General features: G+C 40.8%; 1 protein-coding gene across 1 annotated transcript in view; it reads left to right on the top strand.

Annotated features, from left to right (window-relative positions):
* The window catches only part of igsf3 (immunoglobulin superfamily, member 3), a 66,019-nt gene that overhangs the window by 6,705 nt on the left and 33,243 nt on the right, over positions 1–26,071 (top strand). The window contains exon 2 of the mRNA XM_026376081.1: positions 10,971–11,351. Within this exon, the coding sequence (XP_026231866.1) occupies positions 10,971–11,351 (381 nt within the window). The remainder of the gene's footprint in view (positions 1–10,970; positions 11,352–26,071) is intronic.

Genomic DNA, 26,071 nt, shown 5'->3' with positions numbered 1-26,071 from the left:
AAGTGTTGTTTTGGACTGATTTGAATACATCTCTGCCTCTCCTCACTCACACACTTTAGAAGGTACTACAGCTGCCTCCCCCTCCTCCTTCAGTGAATAGCCCCTGACCTCCCTCCCCCTGCTCTTTTCCAAACAATACTGTGCCAAGCCCACCTCCTCTTCAAAGAACACTAATTACAAATGCCCTCAAATTAGTCAGACCAGATATTTTCATCTCCTTTACAGTGTTGGATGAAGAATCTGCATGTAACAGCTACCTTGGACGTCTTTCTTGACCACTTAAAAGATGAACCCAACCCCCTTCCCCTCAGGCTTTTGTCTGCTCCTCCCCCCAGTGCTGTTTGAAGTTGGGAGCAATGATGACTTGCTAGTGAGAGGCTTCCACTTTACTTCTACGCACATGCTCATTGGCCTCTAGTTTTGCACGTTGACATTATGCATTTTCTAGCCCCTTGGCCTTAACTTAACCTTATTCTAACCTTAACCCTAAGACTATGTCTTCGCCCTTTGAAGGCGTGAATGGTCCAGAACGCCCCTTCACAATGATACACAAACACACACACACACACACACACACAGAACCACCCACAGCACTCTGATGAGCCACTGTCCTCCAGTGCAGCTACGCTCCACTGCTGCCTGCTTGATCCTGCACCCGAGCAGATCCCACGCTGATGGGATACACACCAGGCACTGTAACTATGGCGACCGCTCCCCACCTGCACACCGCTGATGCATATTCAGTAATCGTTTGCATGTTGAAAGACGCGTGAGCACCCGCGATTCAATGTCTACATGCATGTTAAAATGTTTTCCCTTTTATAAAAAAAACTTTCTTACATAATGACGAAGAGCACTTCACTCACGTTCATTTGCTGTTCTTCTTTTCCACTTTACACCTAAATCCGAAGAGATCCATGTGCGTGTTTGTGTGTCTAATAGCTTATGCATAAATGCATGAATTTACAAGCGCATGTCTTTTACTGCCTGAAAGGCAAAATGACTGACAATGGCAGAAAAAAGTCTGTTTGAAGTAGACTAATTAATAGTTAATTAGTTTCCTTTCCAATCTGCAGCTTAATGCACAAACGTGGGAACTGATAGCAAGCTGCCAGTCACACAAAAACTAACCACTGTACATAAAGTAGATACAGCTGTCAGGCTTAATTGTGCACAAGCACAAGATGGATAATGACCGAAGATAGTGTAGTGTTTTTTTTATAGCCTCGTTTTCTTTTACAGCATTCAGTTGAATCTGCTGTAACAGTTGTTCATGACAGGATAAAAAGGGATGGGGATTTTTTGTCTCTTTTTTTGTTTTGCTTGGGTTAGATTGTAGATCATAGTCCTTTGTCATTCAGAGAGGGTGGGGATGTGTGTGTTTGGAGGGGGATGGGAGGTTGGATAGGACTGTGTTGGGGAGATGAGGTTAGTGGGGTAGCAGGTGTCCATATAGGGTTAATGGATTTCCTAATGGGAATAGATGGAGGCCCTTAATGTACTGGAAGTGTGTGCATGTGCGTGTGCATGGTCTCATAAAAAAACAGTTTGACAACTCGCATCTGTTCTCTATTTTAACCTCTCTGTCTTCCCCTGTGTTTGTAAACAGAAATAAACAGTAGATGGGATAATGTAGTATTTTCTATGAAAAGATAATTGTCATTTTAACTATTAACCTAAACACTTCACAAGTGGCACAGTCTGTTCATCACATACAGACTCAATGTAACCATCTGTCACTGTAAATGTTTACCAATTTAGATTTTACAGGTCTGTATTTACTCTTTGCAGTATGCAAACAAACATCATATGCATATTTATGTAGTTATATTGATATCCTCTGTGTCCAGATGCTGTTGAGTAGCACAGAGCTGTGTTGTGCAGGTTTTAAAAATTGTTCATTTGTCATTTTAGTGATCTGTGTGGCAGAATTTAAAAGAAAGTGGAGAATGGCAGAAAATGATGGAAAGTGTAATTACTTCCAATATACAGTAGTTGGGTTTATTTATGTGAATCTGATGATTGATTGCTCTCATTGAAGCTGAGTGAAATTCTTCTATTCTTGTACTGTGTAGTATGGTATCATACTCTAGCCTTATTATGATAAAACGAAGTGATTTACAGTGTTTGAGTGTGGGTGTGTATGACTTGGCTTGTGACTGTAGCAGTTATGCAAGACAATGAGTCTTCTTCTTCTTTTTTTTTTTTAAGGTGGCCTTTTGGTTCCCTGCTGTAATTTTTAGGCTTTTATTACATTTATACCTCGAGGTGTTGGTGTAACTGTGGCATATGTGACAGTGGCATAGTAACTGAATTATAGCTTTGTACAGGAGCTCCCTGTAGAGTGTTGTTGCATTGCAGCCAAGCTAAGTAGCAGGGTCATGTAATCATTCTCTAATAAAGCTCTAAACTAATCATATTTATATTTCCCCTATCGCCATGTTGAGGGACAGAGCAAAACAGTAAAACGGAGCATTTGAGAAACGGTAGCTTTGCAGTGCGAGTAGGAGGAAAACCATTTGTCTCGTTTCACTGAGAATTTTGATTGAATATGTTTGATCAAAAAGTTATTTAAAGGGATCAAAGGAATCATTGTGTACTGATTATCTGTTTGGAAAGATCACTCAATAGAACTCGAATGCCATTTTTCCTTGTGGTCCAGCAGGAAGGCGAAGCAGCTGAGGGTGTAGGAGGGAGGATAAAGAGGCAGCTGTTCACTAGAGAAGTGTAGATTATGATCTCCTCTGTATTGTTGACACTATTGACAAATACCACAGGCACCAGAAAAGAAAGAGAAAATATGAATCAGCCAACATAGAAAATAACATTTCTGATAAGCATGCATAGCCCTATATAAATACTCTCAGACACCAGATGGACAGTATGGAGCAACACATCGACTCAGAAGTATGAACTAGTCTTGAAACCTCCCCATTGCTTCCATTCTGGTCTCACCAGCTGAGCAACAGTACAGGTGGGGTCTTGACTGTTGTAGCCTAGGAGCTCCATAAATTAAGTCTAGTAAAAAAAAATAGAATGGCATGATCCCAGAATAACACAAAGCACGAGTTCATAGAGTTAAGACTTGAATTTGAGTCACAAAAATGAACTTAATTCATGGTCTTGACTACTGAGTGACTTGAACACACAGACACATTTGTCATGTTTTATAACCAGTGGAAAATGAATGGATTTTCATTTGAATCTGAATAGAAACACTCAGGCGAGACTTGAAACAGGTACTTGTACTGTAGATGCATTTTTGTTACTCTTGGCGTTGACAGGTGAGAGTCTACCTGTTTTATTTTATTGCCCTGTTTCCAGTCTGCTTAGCTCAGCCAAGCTAACCCACTGCTGGCTCTCACCTTATGTTTATTACACTGAATTATCACATTGAATGAAGCGGAGTGCTATCCATCTTCTCACATAATTAAAGAGAGTTAATATCCCGAAATGTCAAACTTGAAAAAAAAAAACGAAAGAGGAACTACACAAGATATTTGCATGTGGACTTATGTTCACATGCAAATATCCTTATAATAATGCAAATCTTTATGTGAGGATAGAGCGAGTCTCAGAGGAAGGCTCTAAACATGCAGTAGATTTAATGCACTATGCATGCATGCAGTGGTATAGTGTGTTCTCAGTAGGTGGGTATATTTAAGCGTGAACTAACCCCTTGACCTTCTATTTCTAACCTGACACTTTTTTCATTTATGTAATTTCTTATTTTAGGCCTACTTATTTACTTTGAAGATAAAATGTAATATATGTCATTTTTTATATTGAATTATTCATGCACAGAAGTTAAGAATAAATATTATATTATAATGCTACTAAATGGTAAAGTGTTTCTAATTTTAACGAACTTTTTTACTTCTGCTTTTGACTAAAACACCCATAATATTTGAAACCTTTTTAAATAAAAAAGCTGTTAAAATGTGAAGCACAGTTATACATTACATTATACATACACTGCCAAATACTTTATAAAATGGTAAAAACTAGTTCCAGTTGAACAATGCTGCTTACAAATTAATGTACAGTATCATGATAATAATAGCAGAACAGACACAGCTCACTTTTATTTTTGATACTTTTATATTGTGCTACAATTTTCAATAACCTATGCATATGCATTACTGTTACAGGAACAGTACTTCATTCGCTAATCCACCCCGTCTTCTTGTGATGCAACACTGTTAAACATTATGTTTGCTTCATTTTCTCCTGGAGATGCTTCTTCTACATCTCCTGTCATCAGTGTAATCGCTGTCAGACAGTTTGTAGTTGTGTGAACTGTGGCGCTCAGGGGTTATGAAGCCATCATCAAGTGAATCATTTGTTCCTCAAGTTTGTCTTTCAGGCAGAGCGTCTCCTGGTACAGATTTAACAGGGTACTTATGTTGCCTGTGGGGAGTCACCGACTAAAGACGGAGAACAAAAGTCTGCTGTGCGCAGTAAACGCCAAAGATTAATGTACAAATACAAACTGTAACATGATTGCCTGTAGTCTGCTAGATGTGCACTGCTATATACCTTTGTATGTGCACTACACCTTCAGATTTGCTTCTTTCTTTGTCATCTGTTTCCTGTCTTCTAAGACACTGAAAAGTTTGATAAGGAACACCCTTACATGCTGCTGGCTTACAAAAAAAAAAAACCCTCAGTGGATTTATCCCTTCATGTTATCCTGACATCTGTACCGGTAACATCAACTGCCTCCCTTTACTTGAGCCATACAAAGATGAAGCAGCGCCACACAGTATATTTACTTCATCTTCCTGCTCTCTGTTCTCTCTTGTTCCTGCTCTGATTAGAGCTGTGTGGGTGTAATGGCCAGTTGTTGTAACTGTTTGTCAGCTGTTGGAGTGGCCTGCTGGCCTGTCTAACTGGACAGCCTGGGCAACCTCTAATGGACTTCAGAACACTTAGTCTCTCTTTCGTGCTGTATTTCTCAGTGTCACACACACACGCAGTGTCACCCCTGTTTTCTAGCTGACAGGCATCTAGCAGCTAGAATGTTTGTTTTCCCTTGAAAACATTAAAATTATTGAGCTGCTTCCTCAGTGCTGAGGAAATATGCAGGCTCTCTTTAACTACATTTAAAAATTCAAGTTATTAAATCAAGAAGTGGACATAAGATTTGTTAGAGATTTACCAAAGTAGCAAAAAGGGTCAGAGGTTGGTAACGACAGCCCTGCTACACTGATTTCTACATTCTGACGCAGATGATGATGATTATCACCACGGGAAGGATAAGGGAATGGAAAAAGAGCGAGAAGAACGAGCCCTGAATTGCAATTGTTGCTGCTGCCTTCAGTCCATCAAAGATGCAGGAGTCTGAGAAATCTTTGTGGAAGGAAGAGTGTGTATTCTCATTAATCCCAAACATGGCCTGTACGTACAATGACCAAGAACCTAAATATCCATTTTCTCGCTCGGTGACAGTGTGACATTTTTACACGTCTACATCGGACCAGCATCAGCAGAGGCAGAAACGTGCTCGTGTCAAATCCATGTGAAGAAGATGAGATGAAATGAAAGAAATAATGACGCACCTATTTGGTTACATAGTTTCAGGAAACAGGAGTGTTTCACAGTGTACCAAGCCCAAACGCTCTCTAAATGGTAACGTTTTCCCTTTACATGAAAATATCTCTTCTTCTTCTGCCACTTTCATCTCTCTCCCGCTAGTTTTCCCTCATCTTGGAATCTCTGTGTCTCTCTCTGGTAATGATGTTAAAAGGGTCAAACGCTTTCGGGGGTCTAGAGGGATGCGGACGGAGTGATTTTTGGAGAATGGTTAACCAATGTTGAGAACTGTGGGTCTGTCTTCATCCCTGTCCGGTGTTTAATTGTCTTTGTCAGACATGCAGGATATGTGGAGCACATACTGTACGTCAGCAGCACATACAGTATATTCACTTAATTCCCTGTATTTTTGTGGTGTTCAGCACCCTGGAGGCAGCTGTCGATTTCTCTTTAGCTTTTTCCCTTTCCTCTTTTTCTTTTTTTTTTTTTTTTTTTACCCCTCTCCTCTCTCCACCTCTCCTCTCTCCTCATCGCTACCTTGCTGTCTGAAAATCTTCACAAGATTTCAGATCTGTGGGATGAGTTTGAACCTCCCTTGGGGAGATAGGACATTGACTGGGTCCATTTTTTTTTAAAGTCTAGCAAGCATGTTCATAATTAATTCATCTTCCCCTTTCTGGAGTTACTTCAGTTCTGCCTCTGTTCAACTTTTCCTAAAAGTTTCTGTAAGAGGTTTTTAAGGTGAAGGGTTTCTGTTCATCTACACCATTAGGGGCTGGCAGAATGTGTCCTCAACCATCAACAACATTTACCAATTTGTTTTATTATTGAAAAACCCTGAAAACATGTTTTTTTTTTCTATGTCATTAAATATGAATGACCAAATAAGTAACAAGTTAAAATTCAGAAAAATAATATTAATTAAGAATCTAGCACAGCAAAACCCAAGGATTGTGTGGCCTGCATGACCAAACGATCCTTTAAACGTTCTCTTGCTTGTCTTTCATTCATGTGTGTGTTTGCGTTCTCTGATCTAATAATGAGATTAATGTGCTCACGCACAGGAGCAAAAAAAAAAAAAAATTGGATGTGCTAATGTGTTCATATTATCAGTGTCACATTCTTGTTGAAAGATAACGGCAAATTATTGCTTCCAGAGACAGTTTGTCTACTTTAAAGACATCATTTCAAATTTAGTTTGCACAGAAACATGTCATTGAACAACACTACCAGCAATTTTTGAGCGAGGCTCACCGTTCTAACTAGTTTGAGAATATCAATTATTTCAGTTTGATTAATAAGTTTGAGAGCTTTCTAACGTTTATTGGGATTTCATAATGATGTCTACTAGAAGCTCTGGTCTGAATATGACTAAGTACAGCAGAGCAGGAAGAGGGAGGGCTGGGTGAAGCTGAGTGGAGTCTAATTCTCATTGTGGCAGCTTAAGTTGCATATTGTAGCTGTAACAAGTGGGGACAACATACAGTAGGAGAGAGACAATTTGCGTGTGAGTAGGTGTCACTAATATCATCACAAAGGATCGATGGCATACGTTATTGAGATAAGGCTGCCTTTTTGGTTTTCTCTTTTGGAGTGTAGTACATGTGTGTTTATGTAATTAGAAATGAAAGCAATGTGAGAAGAGGTGATTGGCAGCTCAAATATTCACATTAGCACACCTCTGCTCTGCTGTGAATGTCTTCTATATTACTTACACCCTGCAGTGTTATTATTATACACCTTTCTAGGTGTATAATTATCATGTGTCATAGAAGAGTGATGATGAGAGTAGTAGGCATGAATGCGAGTGGACTTGCAGCCGTTTCCACTGAGAATAAGATACTGACCACAAATGATTGGATTAGTGTTTAACCCCCTTCCACTTAGCATAATCCTCTTTGCAGCTTTGTGTGTAAGCATTGGTGTGCGTTTGTCATCAGCTCCCATTGCTCTGTATGCTCATGCTGGCCGACAGCAAGGTCAGTTGGAGAGCCTGTCCATGGTTATTCATCATCAACTGACATGGGACGCATGTTTCCTGTGTCCAGTCAACAAACTGTGTGGGAAGCAACTGGCTGCAACGAAGACACGCAGGAGAGGGAAGCCAGAGAAAGTTAGGGTGGCAGCAAGAAAGGCATCTGCGGTACGCGGAGATGGAGATGAGTGTTAATAATAGAAAATCTGAGGCCTTGTTAAGCAAATATGGGCACTCAGCAATCGAGGCAGCACAGCCAGAGGTGAAGAAGTGGGGAAGGTTGTGGGCAAAGGATTATTGTGGAAGGATGGTGGAATAGAGCAATCAGTTGATGGTCTGCAGGGTTTGGTATGTCATTGTCAGCCTTTCCAAACAGCCTGCAGAGTGATGGGCACTTTGAAGTTTCACAGAGCTGCTTAAATCCTGCCTGAAAAGATGCAGAGAACCGCGAGGCACAGAGAACAGACAGGATATACAGAGAGAGACGAAGGACGAAGGGAAGGATTGATGATGGGTGAAACATGGAGGAAGGGAATGAGAGTAATCAGAAGTAAGGAGGCAGCTTGTTTCAGGAGGATGACAGGAGACAGGCAAGCAGAGGAAAGCTCCAACACAGTATGAGTAGTAAGGTTTTTTTGGACGCATGAGTAATATGTTTCCAGCAGTTTCTAGATGAGTAGCTGCAACATGAGAAGCAGTGATGCAGCGGTACAGCTCTGAGCTGATCTGAGCTGGATGTGGGTAGACTGGGTGCCGCCAGATTAGCACACTGACATCACAATGAAGAAAAACGGGGAACTATGGTCTGAGTCACACTGGATGGCTGCTTCTCTTACCTAATGTCAGCCAGTTTCAGTCTCATGGAGACTGACTGTCAGTTTGCCGTTTGCTAACTGTGGAGTGATGTTTACTGACTCTTCTTCTTAAAATGCCAGTGACCGGTTGTAGCCTATAGCTCTCTTGTTGTGCTCCAGTCAAATTCGACCGATTTTACACAAACTCTGCTTGAAAAAAGTTTATTATAATATTAAATTATGGTGTGTTGAAATGTTGCCCATCATGGTCTTTTTAAGGAAATTAAATTAAGAACAAATTATCTAAAATTGACTCTAGTTGTAAGACCCCCCCACTAGTGTGCATGGACTCATTTGCTGTAAAATTAGTGTCATTCTCACAAACAGTTGCAACTTTTATTTCGATCACAGATGAGCTGTATACTATGTTGAGCAATATAGCTGGGAACTAACCCAGGGACTAGTTTGCAGCAGTGTGGTTGGGTAGAAAGTACAGATGCCACCACTAAGATAGGGTTGAAATAACTAAAACTGTATTAGTCATATCATGGGATATTTATCTACATCTACTTGCAGGCATTTGAGGAGTAATACGCATAACATGTATTTAGTTTCTAAAGTGGATTATTTATGCAGTTCCATTTTTATGTACATACAGATAAACAAAAGCAAACAACTAACATGATTAAACTGGCTTGGCTGTATTTGCACAGGAAGCTAGGAGATGTTATATAATCTAATAGGGTTGCATGAAAAATGTAAGCAGTGTGCATGTGGGAAATAACATTACCATACAAACATAATTTTTAAAACACATTTGGTTCGCTAGCTATTTCAGTTTATCATTTCAGGCCTTGTTAGATATTCCTATAGGGTTCAGTGACATTTCAGTGAGCTAAACTTTCTTTTAAAAACTTTCCTTTTCCCTTTTTCACAAATATTTACCAAGTTCACTTTTTAAAGTAGAAGCATTCAAGGGTAAAGTTACATCTTGATTCGTCCTTTGGGGCTACTTTAGCACAAAATCAAAGCATAAAGAATGATTAGTTTAATCAGTTTTTACTTTGCGATGCTGCTGTGACTGAATTCAGGGACCATTTAAAGGAGGGACACTGTATCAGACATTTGTAAAGACTTTATCAGCGTTTCAGAGGGATATATCTCCAAAAGCAAACAACTCCAAGCAGAGCAAGTGAACAAGATATATGATCAATATAGACATATATGCATGTTTGCTCACCCAACTCAGTCATAAATGAACAAAACGCATATGGACCTTCTTTTATTTCCCTTCAGTGTGCCATCTCAGTGAGCACAATCCGCAAAGGTGATTTCATTTTTCAACAACATAACCTTTTATTGTAGCAAAGACACATAGATTCATGCGTGTCTCGCATGAACACACAAACACGGGAGTAAATGGATTCACTAATAACAATGAATGAAAGGTTGGGATGTAGTGGAATGTTACTATGGAGGAAAGAGGATGTTGAAGTTAAAAAGCTGTTCTGGTGAATTATTAATGCCAAGTATTGTGCCCACAGAAACAGCCTCTTACAGACTTTCTTTCTCACACACACACACGTGCACACACGCACACATGCACACACACAAACACAGCTGCAATCTCCAGTTGCTTTTGCACACAGGAAACGGCATACTTGTCGCTCTGTCTGGATTTGGGGGGTATGTGTAAGTGCTTTGTTGTCTCTGGCCCCAATGAGAGAGATGTTTGTAGTTGTTCTCTGAATAGTGAATGCACTGTGTGTGTTTGGTGTGTGTGTGTGTGTGTGTGTGTGTGTGTGTGTGTGTGTGTGTGTGTGTGTCAAGCACGGGGTTGAGGCAAGATTCACATATGTCGGTTGCGTAAATATAGGCTGGAGACCAACGTAAAGATTAGTAATAACCAGTTCTTACAAAGGTTTAACACCTGCTGTAGAGTAAGGCTCTCAGTTTATTTCGATACTATGAACATAGTTCATACTGTAGTTCAGTCCACTAATGACAGGTTTTAGTAAAATGAGAACGGTGTGACAACAAAAGATTTGTCTTTTATTCTCCCGGAAACACAAAATCTGAGAAAGAAATGTTTCAAATCACAATACGGGCAGCACTGGTAAATCAGCATTGGTTTCGCTCTAATGTGTAATCTGTGCACATCCAAAACACCTGTACCTTGTACAGCTTGACACACTTAACATGCCCTGCTGACTTGTGTTTTACCAGCTCCCACTGACCTTTCTCCTGACTCCCAGATGGCCGCCCCTCTCGCTTCAGCGTGTTACAGCTGCAGTGCTGTCCTTGTGGTGAAGGGTTAACACGTGAGTGCGTGTAATAGCAGAGAGTATGATTCGATGATGGCTGTTTAAAAAGAGTTACTGGGAACATTCGAAGTGGTTAGTGGTGTTCAGAACTGTGCGTTTCGTGTGAGTGTGTATATGTGCACACCTTAACCTCAGTAAATGCTCTCCAGAATGCTTAGCTGCACATGTCATGCTGTTTCTGTATTTCCTGGGAGATGTGAGGTGCATAAACTCTGCCACCGCTAAATATTTAATCTGCAGTTTTGTAATCCATGTTCTCTCTTTCCTCTCTCCCTGGCTTCACCCCATCCCCTTTTGTCTTTTTTTTCCCCTCCATCTCTCTCTTCTCACCTATGTCTATAGCTGGTGTTGCAGTGGCTCAGAGAATTGTAACTGTGCAGAGTGGACCGCTGATACGTACCGAGGGCTCCCATGTGACTATCTGGTGCAATGTGACGGGATACAAAGAAGGTGTGGAGCAGGATTTTGAGTGGTCTATGTACCTGCCATCAGCACCTGACCGGGAAATACGCATTGTGAGCACGGCTCAGCAGAACTATGCCTACGCTGTGTACGCCCAGAGAGTGAACAGTAAAGAGATCTATGTGGAGAGGCTGAGCCGTGACTCTGCTGTGCTTCACATCACCAAAGTTCAGGCCAAGGACCAGGGTCTGTTTGAGTGTTACACACCCAACACGGATGGGCGATACCTGGGATCCTACAGCGCACGCACCAACCTCACTGGTGAGTCTCTAAACACATGCACACATGTAAACAGTCAATGTACTGATAAACCACATGTCAATGTTATAGCTGTTAAATACAAGTCCAGCCTCAGTCAGAGGTTTCTGTATAGATGAATTCAACACTGAATTTAAATCCATCTATAACCCACCAAACATAATCAGCCGATAAACCCCATGAATGGTAATCCCCAGCTAATTACCTGTCCAACAATTAATACATCACAAGAGGGCCCAGGGCAAAACTGCTGCTGGTTTCCCCGGTTTCTCACATACTATGTTACATGTTTTGTGTATAAATCCCGCTACCTTTAAGGAACCAGTCAGGTACAGTATCATCCTGCAATAATGGTATCAGTGAAACTGGGAGGGTTTCACATAAACGTGGCCTCATGATCCAGTAACAGTACAGCACTGCTTTGAATTACTAGTACATATTGAGCTTCTTCCTGTAGTGTGTGCACTGTACATTTCATGTCTTGTTGTAAGTAGGAGTGGATTGATACCACTTTTTTCCTCTCCTAAACAAATGAAAATACATTTGTTAAGAAGATACAGTGTGCTTACAGCCATCTAAAAAACACAGTCATAGTCAGTTTAGCATCCTGAAAACCTCTCACTCACTGCAGTTAACATTTAAGCCATAACAAAACAAAAACGGAGTGCCACACTGGTTTACCATGGTGGAACAGCTATTATAAATGGAAATGGAGCAACAGACTATTTGAGTGACACAACAAAGGTCTACTTGTGCATGGTGGAAGCAAAACACCCTAAATACTGTGTTTGCGTAGCTTGTTATCCGGCCACTTAAACCACGTCGGAGGACATTTTTTCAAAGGCTGCTACTGCTGTGAAGTAGAAGAGAGAATTTCACTTCTACCAGAGAAAGGAACTAATCTTCCTCTTCTACACGTAACATGAGGAGTATAGAGGGTACGCTTAAGGCTCTGTGAGCTTGCAATCCGATTGTTGTTATAACTACGACAGCTGTACTTCACTTTGTTTTATAATTTTATTACAGTTCATTTAGATTTTTGTTATTATTTATTGTAATTCCAAGTAAATTAAGGGTATTATTTTAATCACAATCCAATCAATGAGAGTTGGTCCAATCAGAAATGAAAATGTTATAATCAGAACATGTCCAGAAATGTGATTTGTGCACCTCTTGGAAGGAGTGGGAAAGGAAATGAGGGCCAAGTTGAGTCTCACCTGTTCTGGGTGGGAAAAAAACAAGCTTTCCCCTCTATCGCTCCCTGTCTACTCATATATCCATCCAGCCACCCACTCAAACACACAAACACACATACACACACTCAGATACACACTCTTTAACACCAGATACTTACTAGCTAAACATTTAAGTTTCACTGATTCATCACCAAGCGTGTCCAAGTGAACCCATGTGTGGCACTTTGACCTGAAAATATCAATATTTGTTTGCTTTCTTTTTGGTCAGCATCAGGTCAGGTTGTGCTTCTCAAAGTTATTGTGCACTCAACAGATCAATAGCCTTGGTTTTTCATTCAGAACGTGTTATTATTAGGACCTCAGCAGTTGTAATTTCAAGCACGAGTAGTATGATCTGAATGTGGGGCAAGGCTGAGGCACAGGGCAAAGTAAAACAGAACTGCTGATAGCACACAGTATTTATAGATCTGTATGTGAGAGGGACATGGACAGAGTTCATGAGCAGAGGTGTTGAGAGACTTTGTTATCTGAGCCTCTTCCTGTGTGTCTAACATTTTAACCCAGTTTCAGAGGTCGTGGGTACATAGAAGGGTCTCTCTCGTCTTTTCTCTGCCCTCCCTCTGTGATTCAGCAGCAGCAGCAGCAGCATGTCTTTATCAACTGTTGTGGGCAAACAATACCTTGGCCTCCTCCTGCTCCCCCACTCAGCCCTCTACTCTTCCTCATTTCCCTGTTTTTCATACTGCCATCTGTCTGTCTCAATTCATCAGGCCTCGCCTCTTTCTCTTATTTGTAGATACTGCCTTTACATTTAGTCATTTTGGCAAATGGCTCTATCCAAAGTGACTTACTAGGTACAAAAGCAGGCAGGGTAAGCTTTACATTACATTACATTTAGCCATTTGGCAGATGCTTTTATCTAAAACAACTTACAAGGTACCGGGCAAAGGCAGGGTAAGTATAAAGAGGTCTTGCCTAAGGTCTCCTACTAGACCCTTACCCCTACCACAGCCACAACTCGAATGCTGGTCTTCCATATGGAGGGCAGCGATGTTACTACTACACTATCCAGCTGCCTTTAAGGGTATGTGTTCCAAGGGTGATGTTAAAGGACAAACACAGGAGAGTATTATACAGGGAATATGGGAGTAAGGATATGATGAAAAAGGGCAGACAGAAGAAATGTGTCGGTGTACTTGTCTGATAGTGGGGTGTTGGGTTAATTGTAGGGATAAAAGACCACACAACCACGCACATAATCTGTGCCCAGAGTGAAGCATTAAGACTTACTCACAGGAAAGTGTTTCACCCAGTCACCTTTCTGTACAAAGATCAGGGGAGGGTTTTAATATGGAACTTAATACATGATGCCTGAGGAGGAGAACTGTTTCAGAAGTGCACCTGGACACTGTTTACCCTGCTACTGTGATGCTGGGCTTTAATGTGTAGTATTGTCTGTCACACAGAATCGGACACCACCAGCTGTGCATGTGGTTTACTACCTGGAAAAATGATCTCTGCTTCTCTTTGTATGTTGGAGATGTTTTTTTTTTTTTTTTGAAGGGAGTGAACAGCACCGTAGTAAATTAATCAAATGAAAATGTAGCAAGTGAATAGAGAAAATGCTCTGTTCACTGTGTAAGTGCCAATTCGGCCTTTGGCAGTGTGGTAATATTACACATGTGAAAAGAATAATTGGGCATCACGGCACAATTTCTGGATTATGTCCTCTAAATTCTGGAGTGACGCAGAGATGCAGAAAAATAATTTCTCTGTAATACAGGGAAGGGTTTGAGTTGATTTCTTTTGTTATTTTCTTCTTATTTTTGGTTCAGAAGGTAGGATATCTGACTTAGGCTGCTTGATTATGTCAGAAATCATAATTATGATTGTAATTAACATGATTTCTCATTGACTATCGATACATAATATATTTATTGACTTTTAAAAACAGTGTCTTTTTACCTTGTAGACCTAAATAGCTTATAAAAAAAAAAAAAAAAAACTGACCGACCTGGATGACAGTAAATAGTGCTATTTGGACAAGATTTTATAACGGTCACATCTATGTTCTAACATGCAGCTCTCCCACTTAAAGTTTGTTCAGAGTGCTAACCGTAACATTAACAACGAGTTGAGACACAGACATGCCTTTATTCACCTTACAGCAAACTTGGCAAAGGCCTGCTAACCGCTGTACAAAGAATAAGATGAAATCTATGCACTTGAAGGTAGATGGATCCTTTATTAATCAGAATATAGTCTAGCATGTGTAACAAGTGCATCAGCAAAACCAACCAACCAAAAACATAAGAGTCCCACACACTGTGTTACTTAAGCTTTAATAGCTGTTGATTAACGAGTGCTCATTTGGCTCTTATTCTGAGGTAATCAAACTTCCTGACTTATAACAAAGTTTTAACTAAAGACCATGCTTGCCTTCTTTTAGAGCAGCCTTGGAGCCTTGGAGCTATAAAACTTAAGCCTCCAAGGCTGCAAGGCTGGATCTTGTGAAGATCTTGGAGGTCAAAACCTTCCTGTAGTTTTTCTCCGTGTGCTTCTCCATTCTCTGATCTTCATGATTGACTAAGCTAAATTGGTTCCATGTGAGTGTGTGTTTTGTGGGGTTTCTTTCTTTGCACGTGTGTGTTTGACTTCCTCCTACACATCAGATTGCAGAAGAAAAGGACAGCAGCCTGACATGGCCATCATGGTTGTCCTCATCCTACGCACCAGCCTGCGTGTGAAGTCCAACAGCTAGCAGAACAACAAGCCCTTGTGGAGACAAGTATCACACTGCTCTTACTTATGAAGCTCCCATATACCCTCGCTGTCATAGAAAACACCAAAGGAGTCACCGTGCTGGCAGATATGCACATTCTAGCCTACACATTTGGCAGCAGTCATCCGATCCCAGTCTTGTAGTAATGGAGCTGGAGAGCCAAAGCCTTGATACATTTTCAAACGGAAATATTTTCACTCCTTTCTGTTATTCGCCACCACTGGACCAAAAGAAGGGAAGACGGCGTCCATTTTCAGATGTGTGACACTAGAAAAGATTAAGTTTGACGGTGAGTGGATTTGAAGGACAGAAAGTGAGATGGATGGCACGTAAAGGTAGAAATGAGGAAATTGGAAAAGAGAAGAATGGGGACAGAAGCAGCAGTATTGGAAATGGGTAGTGGGGCGATGCTGAATAGAGTGTGTGACCAATAAATAATGAGCTCTTCCTCTCGACTCCAATGTGATTGGTTACACCTCCCTGAGGCATTACCCACAATACATCTGGCGCTATAGGGAGGCGTTTTAAATAGTCGGTGCCTGATGTGACTCCTAAGGTTAATGCAGTTACTAACCGCTACACAAGTTCTGAACACAATTAAGCAGCACAAATTGAGGAGACCGAGAACGAAAGTGAAGGAAAAAGCAAGAGAGGAGACCTAGGAATTTCAATTAAGGATAAAAGAAACTGTTGTACAAATCATTTTCAAAACATGCTGCAGCAAATAATACATTTTTCGCAGTCAGTTGTTTTATTTTCATTGTATTTGTGGCCTACATTTTTTTTTCTTCAATTTTCAGTGGTGGGAAAAAGAATTGTTTCACATGCAGAAGTATCCCTGCTCCAAGCTAGTAATCAGTGAACCAATGCTGACCCAAGGTCAAAATGCAGTAATCTCCTTTTTGTTTTGTATATTTCTGCACGTGTGCAACCTTCATGCATGAGCATTTGCGAAGCGGACAAAGAGCAGGGTTGCTGATTTTTCTTAGCTTAGCTGATGCCGTGCACCGTTAAACATATAAACAAAGCAGCAGTGGCTGAATCATGCTTCTGCTGAGCTCAGACTTGTGAATGTGTATGTGTCTGATTTGTGTCTCTCCCATGCGTTTCTTTTCACAAGGGGGTCTGCGCTGCCAAGTTGCACTTGTCTACTTCACCTAATGAGATAGACCGAATGGGGGGATGTCATCTCCCATTCTATCATTTGCGGTGGTTGACACCGAGACCCGCCTCTCGTTTCCCTCTTCTCCATGCTGTCTCCCCAACTGAATCCTGCTTCCTCCATTAATCCAGATCTCCAGATTTTATTCTGTCTAGTCCCCTCCTCGGCTCTCATCTGATTTTATGGTTTTGTCAATACAGCTGTTAGTTGAGTTTCATCACAGAAGAAAGCCATGAGGGTGATTGAAGCACCCAGCAAAAGAACCAACATTTAAATAAAGACAGGAGCAGGAAAAATGGTTGTAAGATTCCTTTACGTATGGGTGAAGCTGGGTGGGGACAATGAAAAGATGTAGTAAGATTTACTGGAGGGAAATGTGAATACAGGAGAGGGCGTGTAGATAAATAAACAAGAGAAGCTGTATTTCTGTTTCTGTTGGTATTGATTGGGAGCTTAGGCCTGCGTGCGACTGGAGATTTTTATCTCTGTCATCTCTCCTTGCTTCTAGCTTTTGCTGCTCACATTTCTCTTGCCATTTCATAACTTATCAGTTTATTTTATAATTGCATTCCCTTCTCTTTGGTGCATGCGTATATGCACATGCTGGCTTTAAGCTGACGACCAGGCAGGACTCCAAACATATTTTATCACTATGTGTGGTTTGCCATTTCTTCACACATCTCATCTACTTTAGCAGGCAGTGCTGCTACTAGCGTCCAGCATACACAGACACGCGCATACTACATACACATGGGAAACACAGTTGCAGTCACACGCTGTAGCGAGCCGTCAGTCAGGACAGATGTTGCACCCATAATTGAGTCTGAGAGGGACAATGCTGTAGTGCTCCCATTGGAACACAGGCTTTCTACTGAACATCACTGAAGAGAGCTTTAACAACCCAGTGGATCACTGTGGTTGACAATACAACTGCAGAATAGAAAGTGTAGAACTATGAATAAAAAAGTGCTCTTGAATGGGGAAAATCAGACACCTTAATACTCTATAGACCTGTAGGCCAGGCTGTATATGGTACGAACAACACTGCAAAAGTTTAAGACACTAGGGGGTTTTAGATTCCTATCCATCAACATGCAGTACCACTAGGGTGGGACCTGATTGTCCCCAGATTAAATCATTAGCATGACAATGAGTCCGAACAGACAGCCAGGGTAGTAAAGAACTACATTCAGTGACAAGAAGAACCCACAGAGGATGGTCACAAATACAGATTTATTTATTTGTATTATTTACTGCACTGTATGAAGTTAATTCATAAATAAAAAAAATATTCATCACATTTATTTAAAATGTTCTCACTTTAGTTTTAATGCCTAAAACTTTTGCGCACTAACTTGCAGTTTGGGCATTGGAGGGTGGGTTGTAAAAATAAAATGTATTCCAGTTTAGACATTTTTACACCAAACCTAGGGCCTCATAAAGATTGTACTCAAAGCTGGGGCAGTGAAATTGCATTCAATTTAGAAGTGAAGCATTTTGAAGGAGAAGCTACATTATAAATAAATAAATAAACTTTTCAGATGTGTAATTTTTTCACAAAAGGGTCTAAATCCAAACAAGGTACCCAACAGTACCCAGACAGCTGCCTTCTATAACACATACATTCACAAAGTACTTTGGATTTTTGACAAATAAACTGTGTACATTGCTAAAGTACAGGAGATAATGAGATATGAGAAGTTTTAGACCTGATCCAAAATGGACCTGTCACTGATATATATATATATATATAAACACATTTTGAAAAGGGAGCCAAGCATAGTAGGACAGGCCCTGAAAAGACCTGAGGAAAATTAGACCTGATCCCTTTGCTGTTCTTTCATATAGATAAATAACACAAACACATAGAGAGAAAAGGCCAACGATGGCAGCAGAATGATGCACTACCCTTGACAAGCAGGCTTAATGCAGACGCAATAGGCTTCATCCCCCCCCCCCCCCTGCATTTCACAGTTCACACTCTTCACAACCCACAAATAACACATTGTACTGACGATAGCTGGGATTTGCCAGCATTTACTAAGATATTAGATGCATAGCCTAGAGACTCACAACACACAAGTCCATTAGACCGAAAAGAATTTGGATCCATTCCAACTCAGGTCCCAGAGCAGGTGTCAGCTACAGTGGACCTCTGAAGACCTCCAGATGAGGCAGCATCATGTTTTAGCCCAGCCTCTTGCAGGCCAATTAAGAAAATGTTACCATTAAGCCTAGTAGCACACAGACACACTTTCGAAGCGTACACTGTATATAGCAAATTCTGGCTGTTGCCCTGGTGAAAATATAAATGATGTCAGAGATGCTCTGCATTTAGTTCATCGCCCACACTACTGAGATAGGCTAATGAGAAAGGATTTAATATGTAAACAAATGTGCGTGTGTGTGTGTATGTTGGTGTGCGTTGACTGTATATGTTTTTAAATGTTTATATAATAGGCTAAAGATGCACCACTGTTCCACTAGTTGGTTTGATTAGCTTAGCTAAGCGCTAACCCCTCAGGGGCCCGCTGCCTCTTCTGTGTGAGAGCAACAGAGCACAGCCACAGTTTGAATATGATATTCAGCATGAATATGGATGGGAACGGATGTGCTAACGAGTGTTTGTGTTGATGTCATTAAAATGTGTGTTGGTAAAGAGTGGAACTTGCAGTATAATAGCCTCCATGTGGTAGCAAGTGTGGCCGAGGATACTCGGGCTGCTGCAGCATTGTTTGATCTTGACAGGTACTTTGAAGCCTCATCTGAACACAGGGACGGGAGGTTTTCTTGGCTCAAGATGTACATCTGGTAACCCATGCTGACAGAATGAAACACCAGAATCATCACACATTCTTATGTAGAGAGCATCCACAGATATTTGCACCCATGCACTCATTCAAGTATCTATATACAACAGCTGTTACTTTGTTTAATAACTGCACCCAGGAAAATTAGTTTTATTATAAAACCAGCTATTTGTTGGTGCCTAACATAGGTTGTGAATTCGTACATGGTAGCAAGAGCAGGAAACCCTATTAAATAAAGAGCAGAAAGCAGTAGATATGATGTTAAATGTCTGTTGGCTGAGTCTTTATTGCATGCAATGAAAATGCTCTAGTAAACTTCACTGGTATCATCTTACAGCTTCTTTGCATTGGCTGGGGCAATCTGATACCTTTCATTTTTAGTATGTAGTGTTTACTGTGCTGTTGGCACACACTGTTTTGTTTAATTGCTGCAGGTTTTGTGCATGAAATTATAATGGAGCGGAAAACCACACCTACGCACAATGCTAAGAACAGTGACCATGGGTGTGGTCAGTGTCATCAGATATACTGTATCTGTTATCCCGCAGTGTTCTAATGTAAAGCAATGAGTTTCCACCATACGAGATGCAGCTTGGAGTTACTCTTAAGGAAATTACCAGTCGCCTCTTTATTGGTGTGCGTTTCTCTACTGATACCAGTTTAAAGATTAGTATTGCACCCACCTCATTAGCATGCTAATCACCGCCTCAATATTTGCAATGGGAAACTGAGTTTTAGTTAAAACGTCTTATGTACTCGAGTGTGGGCTGTAGAGCCAGCCGCGGGCTGTTGCTGGTGTAGAACTGAAAAGTAAAAGTGCAGCAAAGCCTGGGAGGCTAAACTCATTTTGGTGAAGCAGCACCAAGGCAAGCAAGCTGATGACCCTCAAGCTCCTTCTCAGGGACATATCGCTATCTAAAATCTGTAGTACAGAATCTAATAATGCACACACACTCAGAAAATATCTAAAAGGCTTTAGCAAGGACTTTCGACTTTGTGTACAGACATTCTGCACACATGCATGTGGGCATGCATGCGCACGCACACACACACACACACACACACACACACACACACACACACACACACACACACACACACACACACACACACAAAGGCATGGCTTATCCCTCCCTCTCAGCTGACTGAGGCGTAGACAGCAGACATATGCGGCCACCTGTGCCCCCATGCCAGGGTGGCCACTGTGGGATGTGGGTAGAGAAATGGGTGTATGTGTGTTGTGTGTATGAGGGGGGTGGGGTGGGCATGGCATATGCCTCAGTGTTGGCAGCTCAGACAGACAGTTGCTCCCTCATCTGCTGCCATGCTGGACGGGTGCCTGGTGATTGAGCAGTGCCCACCTCCCTTAGTTGCTATCCACTCAACCCCTGCCTTGCACTGTGCTCTAATCATTGGATACTCTAGAACTTGTGCAATTGTGTGGCTGTGCACAGTACAAAGGGTTTTAGCTATAACTGTATTCCTGGACTTGTGCCGTGTACCTTTTTTTTTAAAGGTAAAAGCATGTGGTACTGGCCGAAAATCAGGGCTTTGTAGATTGATGAAAACACAGTATGGTTTGTGAGGTTTACATGTGCACACACATAGAAATGGTCAGATGGCAGAGACTATAACTGGTTCTATCCTCAGGGAAGTCTTTAATTGGTCACAGTGCTTTACCATCTGGGGCTGGAGCAACGGATAGAGGGAGGGATGAAGAAGGATGGCAGGAGTTCCTGTAAGGGGTATAGAGAGAAAAAATGAGAGAGAGACTCTAAGTGCAGCACAGGGATGAAGCTTATTAGTTTTAATACTTGCACCTCCAGTAATATTAGAATTACAATATACTTGATAAATGCTGTTTACAGTGGGCAAGAGGGAAGGTGCACGCATGCAAGTGATTGTACATGTTGTGTTTGTGTTCCTGCGTGGTGCATTTCTGTGTGCCTGTAGGTAGACAGGTTATTGCAAGGCTGTGTGTGTGTGTGTGTGTGTGTGTGTGTGTGTGTGTGAGTGTGTGCGTGCGTGTAAGTAGTAATGACTCTTGGCTGTATGTTTGTGCTGATGTTGGCAGACGGAGCACAACCCTGCACATGTGCTAACAACCTCCAGGACAGCAGTGATTGAGAAGACAAACAGACACACACACATAGAAGTGTGATGTCTGTATGTAGTTTCTTTTTTTCTCTCTTGCACACAGAGTTTCCGCTTCATGAATACAGGAGCAGGTGTACTGTAAGGTGGAAAATGGCAAAGAAGTTTTTTGATGGATAAAATGGAGAAAGTGGGTCTGAAGCTGGTGAAGATAAGAAAAGAGGAAGGGTGATCCTAAATGTGGCGGATGTGTAGTTGGAAGAAATATTTCATGTGTTTAGGCATGATGAGTAAATCTTTGATGCTCTAAAGGATTTCAGTCAACGATAGCTTTGCACAGAGCTCTTCTCAAACGCTCTTAGGAAGATTTGTCTTTCATACTCCCACCTCTCTTCAGACTACCCCTCCTCTCACGCCTTGCCTTTTAATCTCCCGCTTACTCTCCATCTTCCCAACGTACTCACTCAGGATCATTTCCTGGCTGGGCCTCAGCTAGAGGTAGCGCCATATTGTGTAATTGTGTGTGCATCTCATGTCCTCATGCGTGTTGTTGTTGGAATTAAATCCACCTCTTCTGCCTTTGTGTAAACAGCGGCTCATATTTGAAAGCTGCTTCTTCACCACGGATGCCTCTCTTATCACAACATTCAGCCTTTTAACTCCACGTCACCATTCTCCTGCTACAATAACAAAGCCCACTCCTTCACTCGCTGCCCATTTTTCTTTTCTTCTCCCACTTTCTCCTTTTGTTATAACCCCCCCTCCATGCATGTGCTGTTCAGTGACAAAACCTGGACACATACACGTACATCCAGTGAATCATAGTGAAACCTGAAAGGTGCTGGTATGAGGCTATTTAATTATTTATCTATAGGGCATTTCCTGGAAAAAAACAGGCTGCTTAATTTGGTACTATAACAATGAAAGTAAAGTTGGAGTTTACCTTCATTAGAAAGATTTAAAATCAGCATTTATAATTTATAATTTTATTTATTCCCCCTGGGTAGAAGCTTAGTGAGTTGTAAATCCAACATTGGCATTGCACAAAAGTAGAATTAAAAAATGCAGGATAACTGAAAATGGCTGGCTTGACCTAGTCTGATCAGCACATCCTGGCTTAATCTGTTGCATGTTTACCGAGCCGGGATAAGAACATGCAGCTAAGTCAAGCCAGAGTTAGATAGCTGGGATAAATTACGGCATTCTTAAATAAACCACGTGTGTCGATCACAGAATGACTGATTAAAAATGGAAAAGACCGGTGCAGCATACTTCTCCAGCTGAACAACAGCTTATTATGGAGACATATGAAAAGGTGAAACATGGAAATACGTTCGCTATAATTAAACGGCAAGAAAAAAGCGTGGCAGATGGTAGCGATCTGACTGAATGTTGAAGTATTCCACAAATAGTAAACAACCAGTGCTCCACAGAAACCATCACAACTACAGCCTATAGTTGAAGGAGTTACTTGTCATTTTCACTAATTAACAGTTGTACACTTCTACTTAAATGTGACCAGTAGAAGTGAATTTACTCGAGAGATTTAACGTGAAAATTAACTGCAAACACTTGTACACAGTGTGAAACCATCTAATCTATTCATTGTATTTTATGTTGTTGTTTTGATGTTTTTTTTTACTACATATTGCCCTCATCATGAACTGTATTGAAACCATAATTGTGAACCCACATGAATGATTGTGAAAATGATTGGAAAAAAAAAAAACATAGGCATGTTTAAATTAATGATGAATATATCTGCATTTTAATGCAGTATAACTAAAAGAATGCAACATATCTATTGAACACCATAGAATGTCTGGAAGGTACAATCCTCTCCATAGTCACTTAATTCAGCTTAATTTAACCTGCTGTCATGTAACTAAGGAAAACAGGAAACAGGAAAATCCCTGTTTGGCTGCACAGACTACATCTACATGGTAACTTGGGTTTAATTTATCCTGGTTTTGTACAAGGAAGTCGTGGCTAAATTCAGCTGGGTTAGCTGAAAAACCCCAGCTTAATCCCTTATCTTGATTTTGTGCAACACTCCTCAGGTAGTGTATAGTAAGTTTGTCACAGTTTGCACAACACAACATTGTGTATTGTTTATAGCGAACTTAATGCAAGAATTTCAGCGTAACTTTAGAAATATGGTATGAATTCAGCACAGAACAAGCAAAGAATAGTAAATGATGAAAAAGCAACTCGGACATCTTTATCTGAATGAACAGTGAAATGTGAAATGATAAAACATGATGTAATAATGCAATTGAAATCTTACTGTTAAAGTCACAGAACATATATAGGTCACTAAAACATATTATCCATTACCGGTAAGTATGTTATACTGAAATGTAATGTTAATAAGTAGTACACCCTTTAGGCCTTTGTGTAATTCAGCGAACCAGTACAGCTGAGACATAGTTCTGCAGGATGAGCAGAGGGGAGTACCTCAGTCACTTACACTACTCTGTGTGTGTCAGAGAGCAGCTGTCCCCCCAGGCTTGGCTGTATATGTGTTTTGGTGTTTATGTGGGTGTATGAGAGAGAGAGACTGCATGATTTTGATGTGCCTCTCCTTCTACCTTTAGGTATAATGAGCTGTAGTACCCGGTGGGGTGACTCTGTTTCTCTCTCCCTCTCTTTCCTTCTTCCTCTCACACACAGAAAGCAGATGTTACTACTTTTACTCATTTTATGACCCCCAACGATAAAAAGGGGGTCATTGTCTGACTGACATGTAAAATACAAGCTGGTTAGAGAGGGATCAGCTTTCAATAAAATGTGCCTGCCTGGCTTCTGAGACAGTCATGAGGCATGCCGGAGGAGGAAGGAGGCTGAGAAAAACAGAATAAGTGATAATTGGGTGCTGACAAGCAACTTGTCTAACGAAAAGGAAACTCACCAGATAATGTGGTGGAGAGAGGAGGCGTGGATGGGAGGGGGTTGCATAGATGGAATAAAGCTCAACTGAGGAGAAAATTGTGTGGAGAAAAATGGGACAGAGTCTGAAGAAGAATGGTGGCATAGGAGACAGGAAAGAATGCTTCAGAGACCACCTTTATTAAATGAAGAGGCCTTTTCCTTTCAGTCATTGTGACCTCTGTGCTATAGCACAGGAGACACACACACACACACACTTAGAGTGATGCTCCATTAGCACAGGGCCTCACAGCTCCTAACTGAAAATCTCATAACAGCATCTGTAAGATCTCTAATATCCTCTCATCCTGTTCCTCTATCCCTCCTTATTTCTATTTTATCTCTTTTCACATTTTTACAATATTGGTTATGGTGTGTTATGATAGTACTGTGGGGGAAGCCTCTTTGATCAGATGAGATAGTGGTAAGACATCCAACTAATAGAGTGCTTTATTTAAAAGGCAACGTATAGATAAAACAATTAAGAAAGAGATCTATAGATTTAAAAAAAAAAATTCAATTGAACAGATTAGTTTTCTGAAAATCTTTATACATTCTGTAGTTTAAACTGTGAGGTGACATGATTGAGGTATGTGGTGAATCAGTGGTCTGTGATCCACATACTTAACATTTGTCAATATATATGAGGGTGCCAGTTTGAACATTATTTACAGTTATTTATTTAGAGAAATTGAGTGAACATCGGATTTTTCATTTCCTGGTTTTCTGCATAAATTGGTTATGAAATGTGATATGATCTTTACCAAAGTCGCAAATATCATCAAACACAATATTTCTAAACTGATAATACAAAAATGATCTGTCATGTTTTTATTGAAAACACTGATTAAACAAACAAAATGATGGTGGAAAAAGAAGTGAAACAGTTTTTCAATAACTGGCCGTATCACCTTAGCAGCAATAACTTCAAGCAAGCACTTCTTTTACCTGTGGATTAAACCTGCACATTGTCCAGTAGGAACTTTGGACCATTCTTCCTCACAGAATTGCTTCAGCTCAGACATATTCTAAGGACGTCTGGTGTGAACAGCTCTGAGGTCATAACACAGCATCCTCATTGGGTTAAGGTCTGGGCTCTGACTTAAAAAGTGTAATATCGGATATTAGCTAATGTTTCCAAAAGAGCCAGGTATCAAAGAATGGGGCAATCCAAATGGGCCAATCCATGAGGGAGCTCTATTCACTTTAATTTTATGTTTTGTGATGTGTGCTATGTCATGTGCCAGCAGCATGTGCAGAATGCATTTGCTTATTTTTTATTATATGTGGGAGTATCCAAATCTCGAGATTGGCAGGGGTTGGGCTTAAAGAAGTAGGCAAATTCTTGATGAGGATTAGGACTAACAGTAGCAAATAATTGTCATGCAAAATAATAATATAAAAAAGACAATATATTGACATGCCCATACAACACACAGCATTTTCAATATTTGCATTACATAATACATAAATATGTGAAATCACAGAAACCCACAGATGGAGTGTTGTTCTTACATCTTAAACTCAATTAGTTGCCAAGCTCATCTGATCATGTGCCTGTGTTGTATACACCCCCTGCTGTGGACCCAGATCCCACGCCAACTCAACAACCATCTTCTTTTTTTTCTCACCCCTTTCTTCTTTGTTAAAGAGGGCTCCCACATGTATCTTTTCTGGCTGCGAGATGTGATCCTTATTCTGCCCTTCTTCTCGTTTCTCGTTTTACTATGTATTCTGTCCTTATTATCAGT

Source organism: Anabas testudineus, chromosome 21 (genome assembly GCF_900324465.2).
Source record: "Anabas testudineus chromosome 21, fAnaTes1.2, whole genome shotgun sequence".
NCBI lineage: Eukaryota > Metazoa > Chordata > Actinopteri > Anabantiformes > Anabantidae > Anabas > Anabas testudineus.
This window is presented reverse-complemented; position numbering and strand designations above follow the sequence as displayed.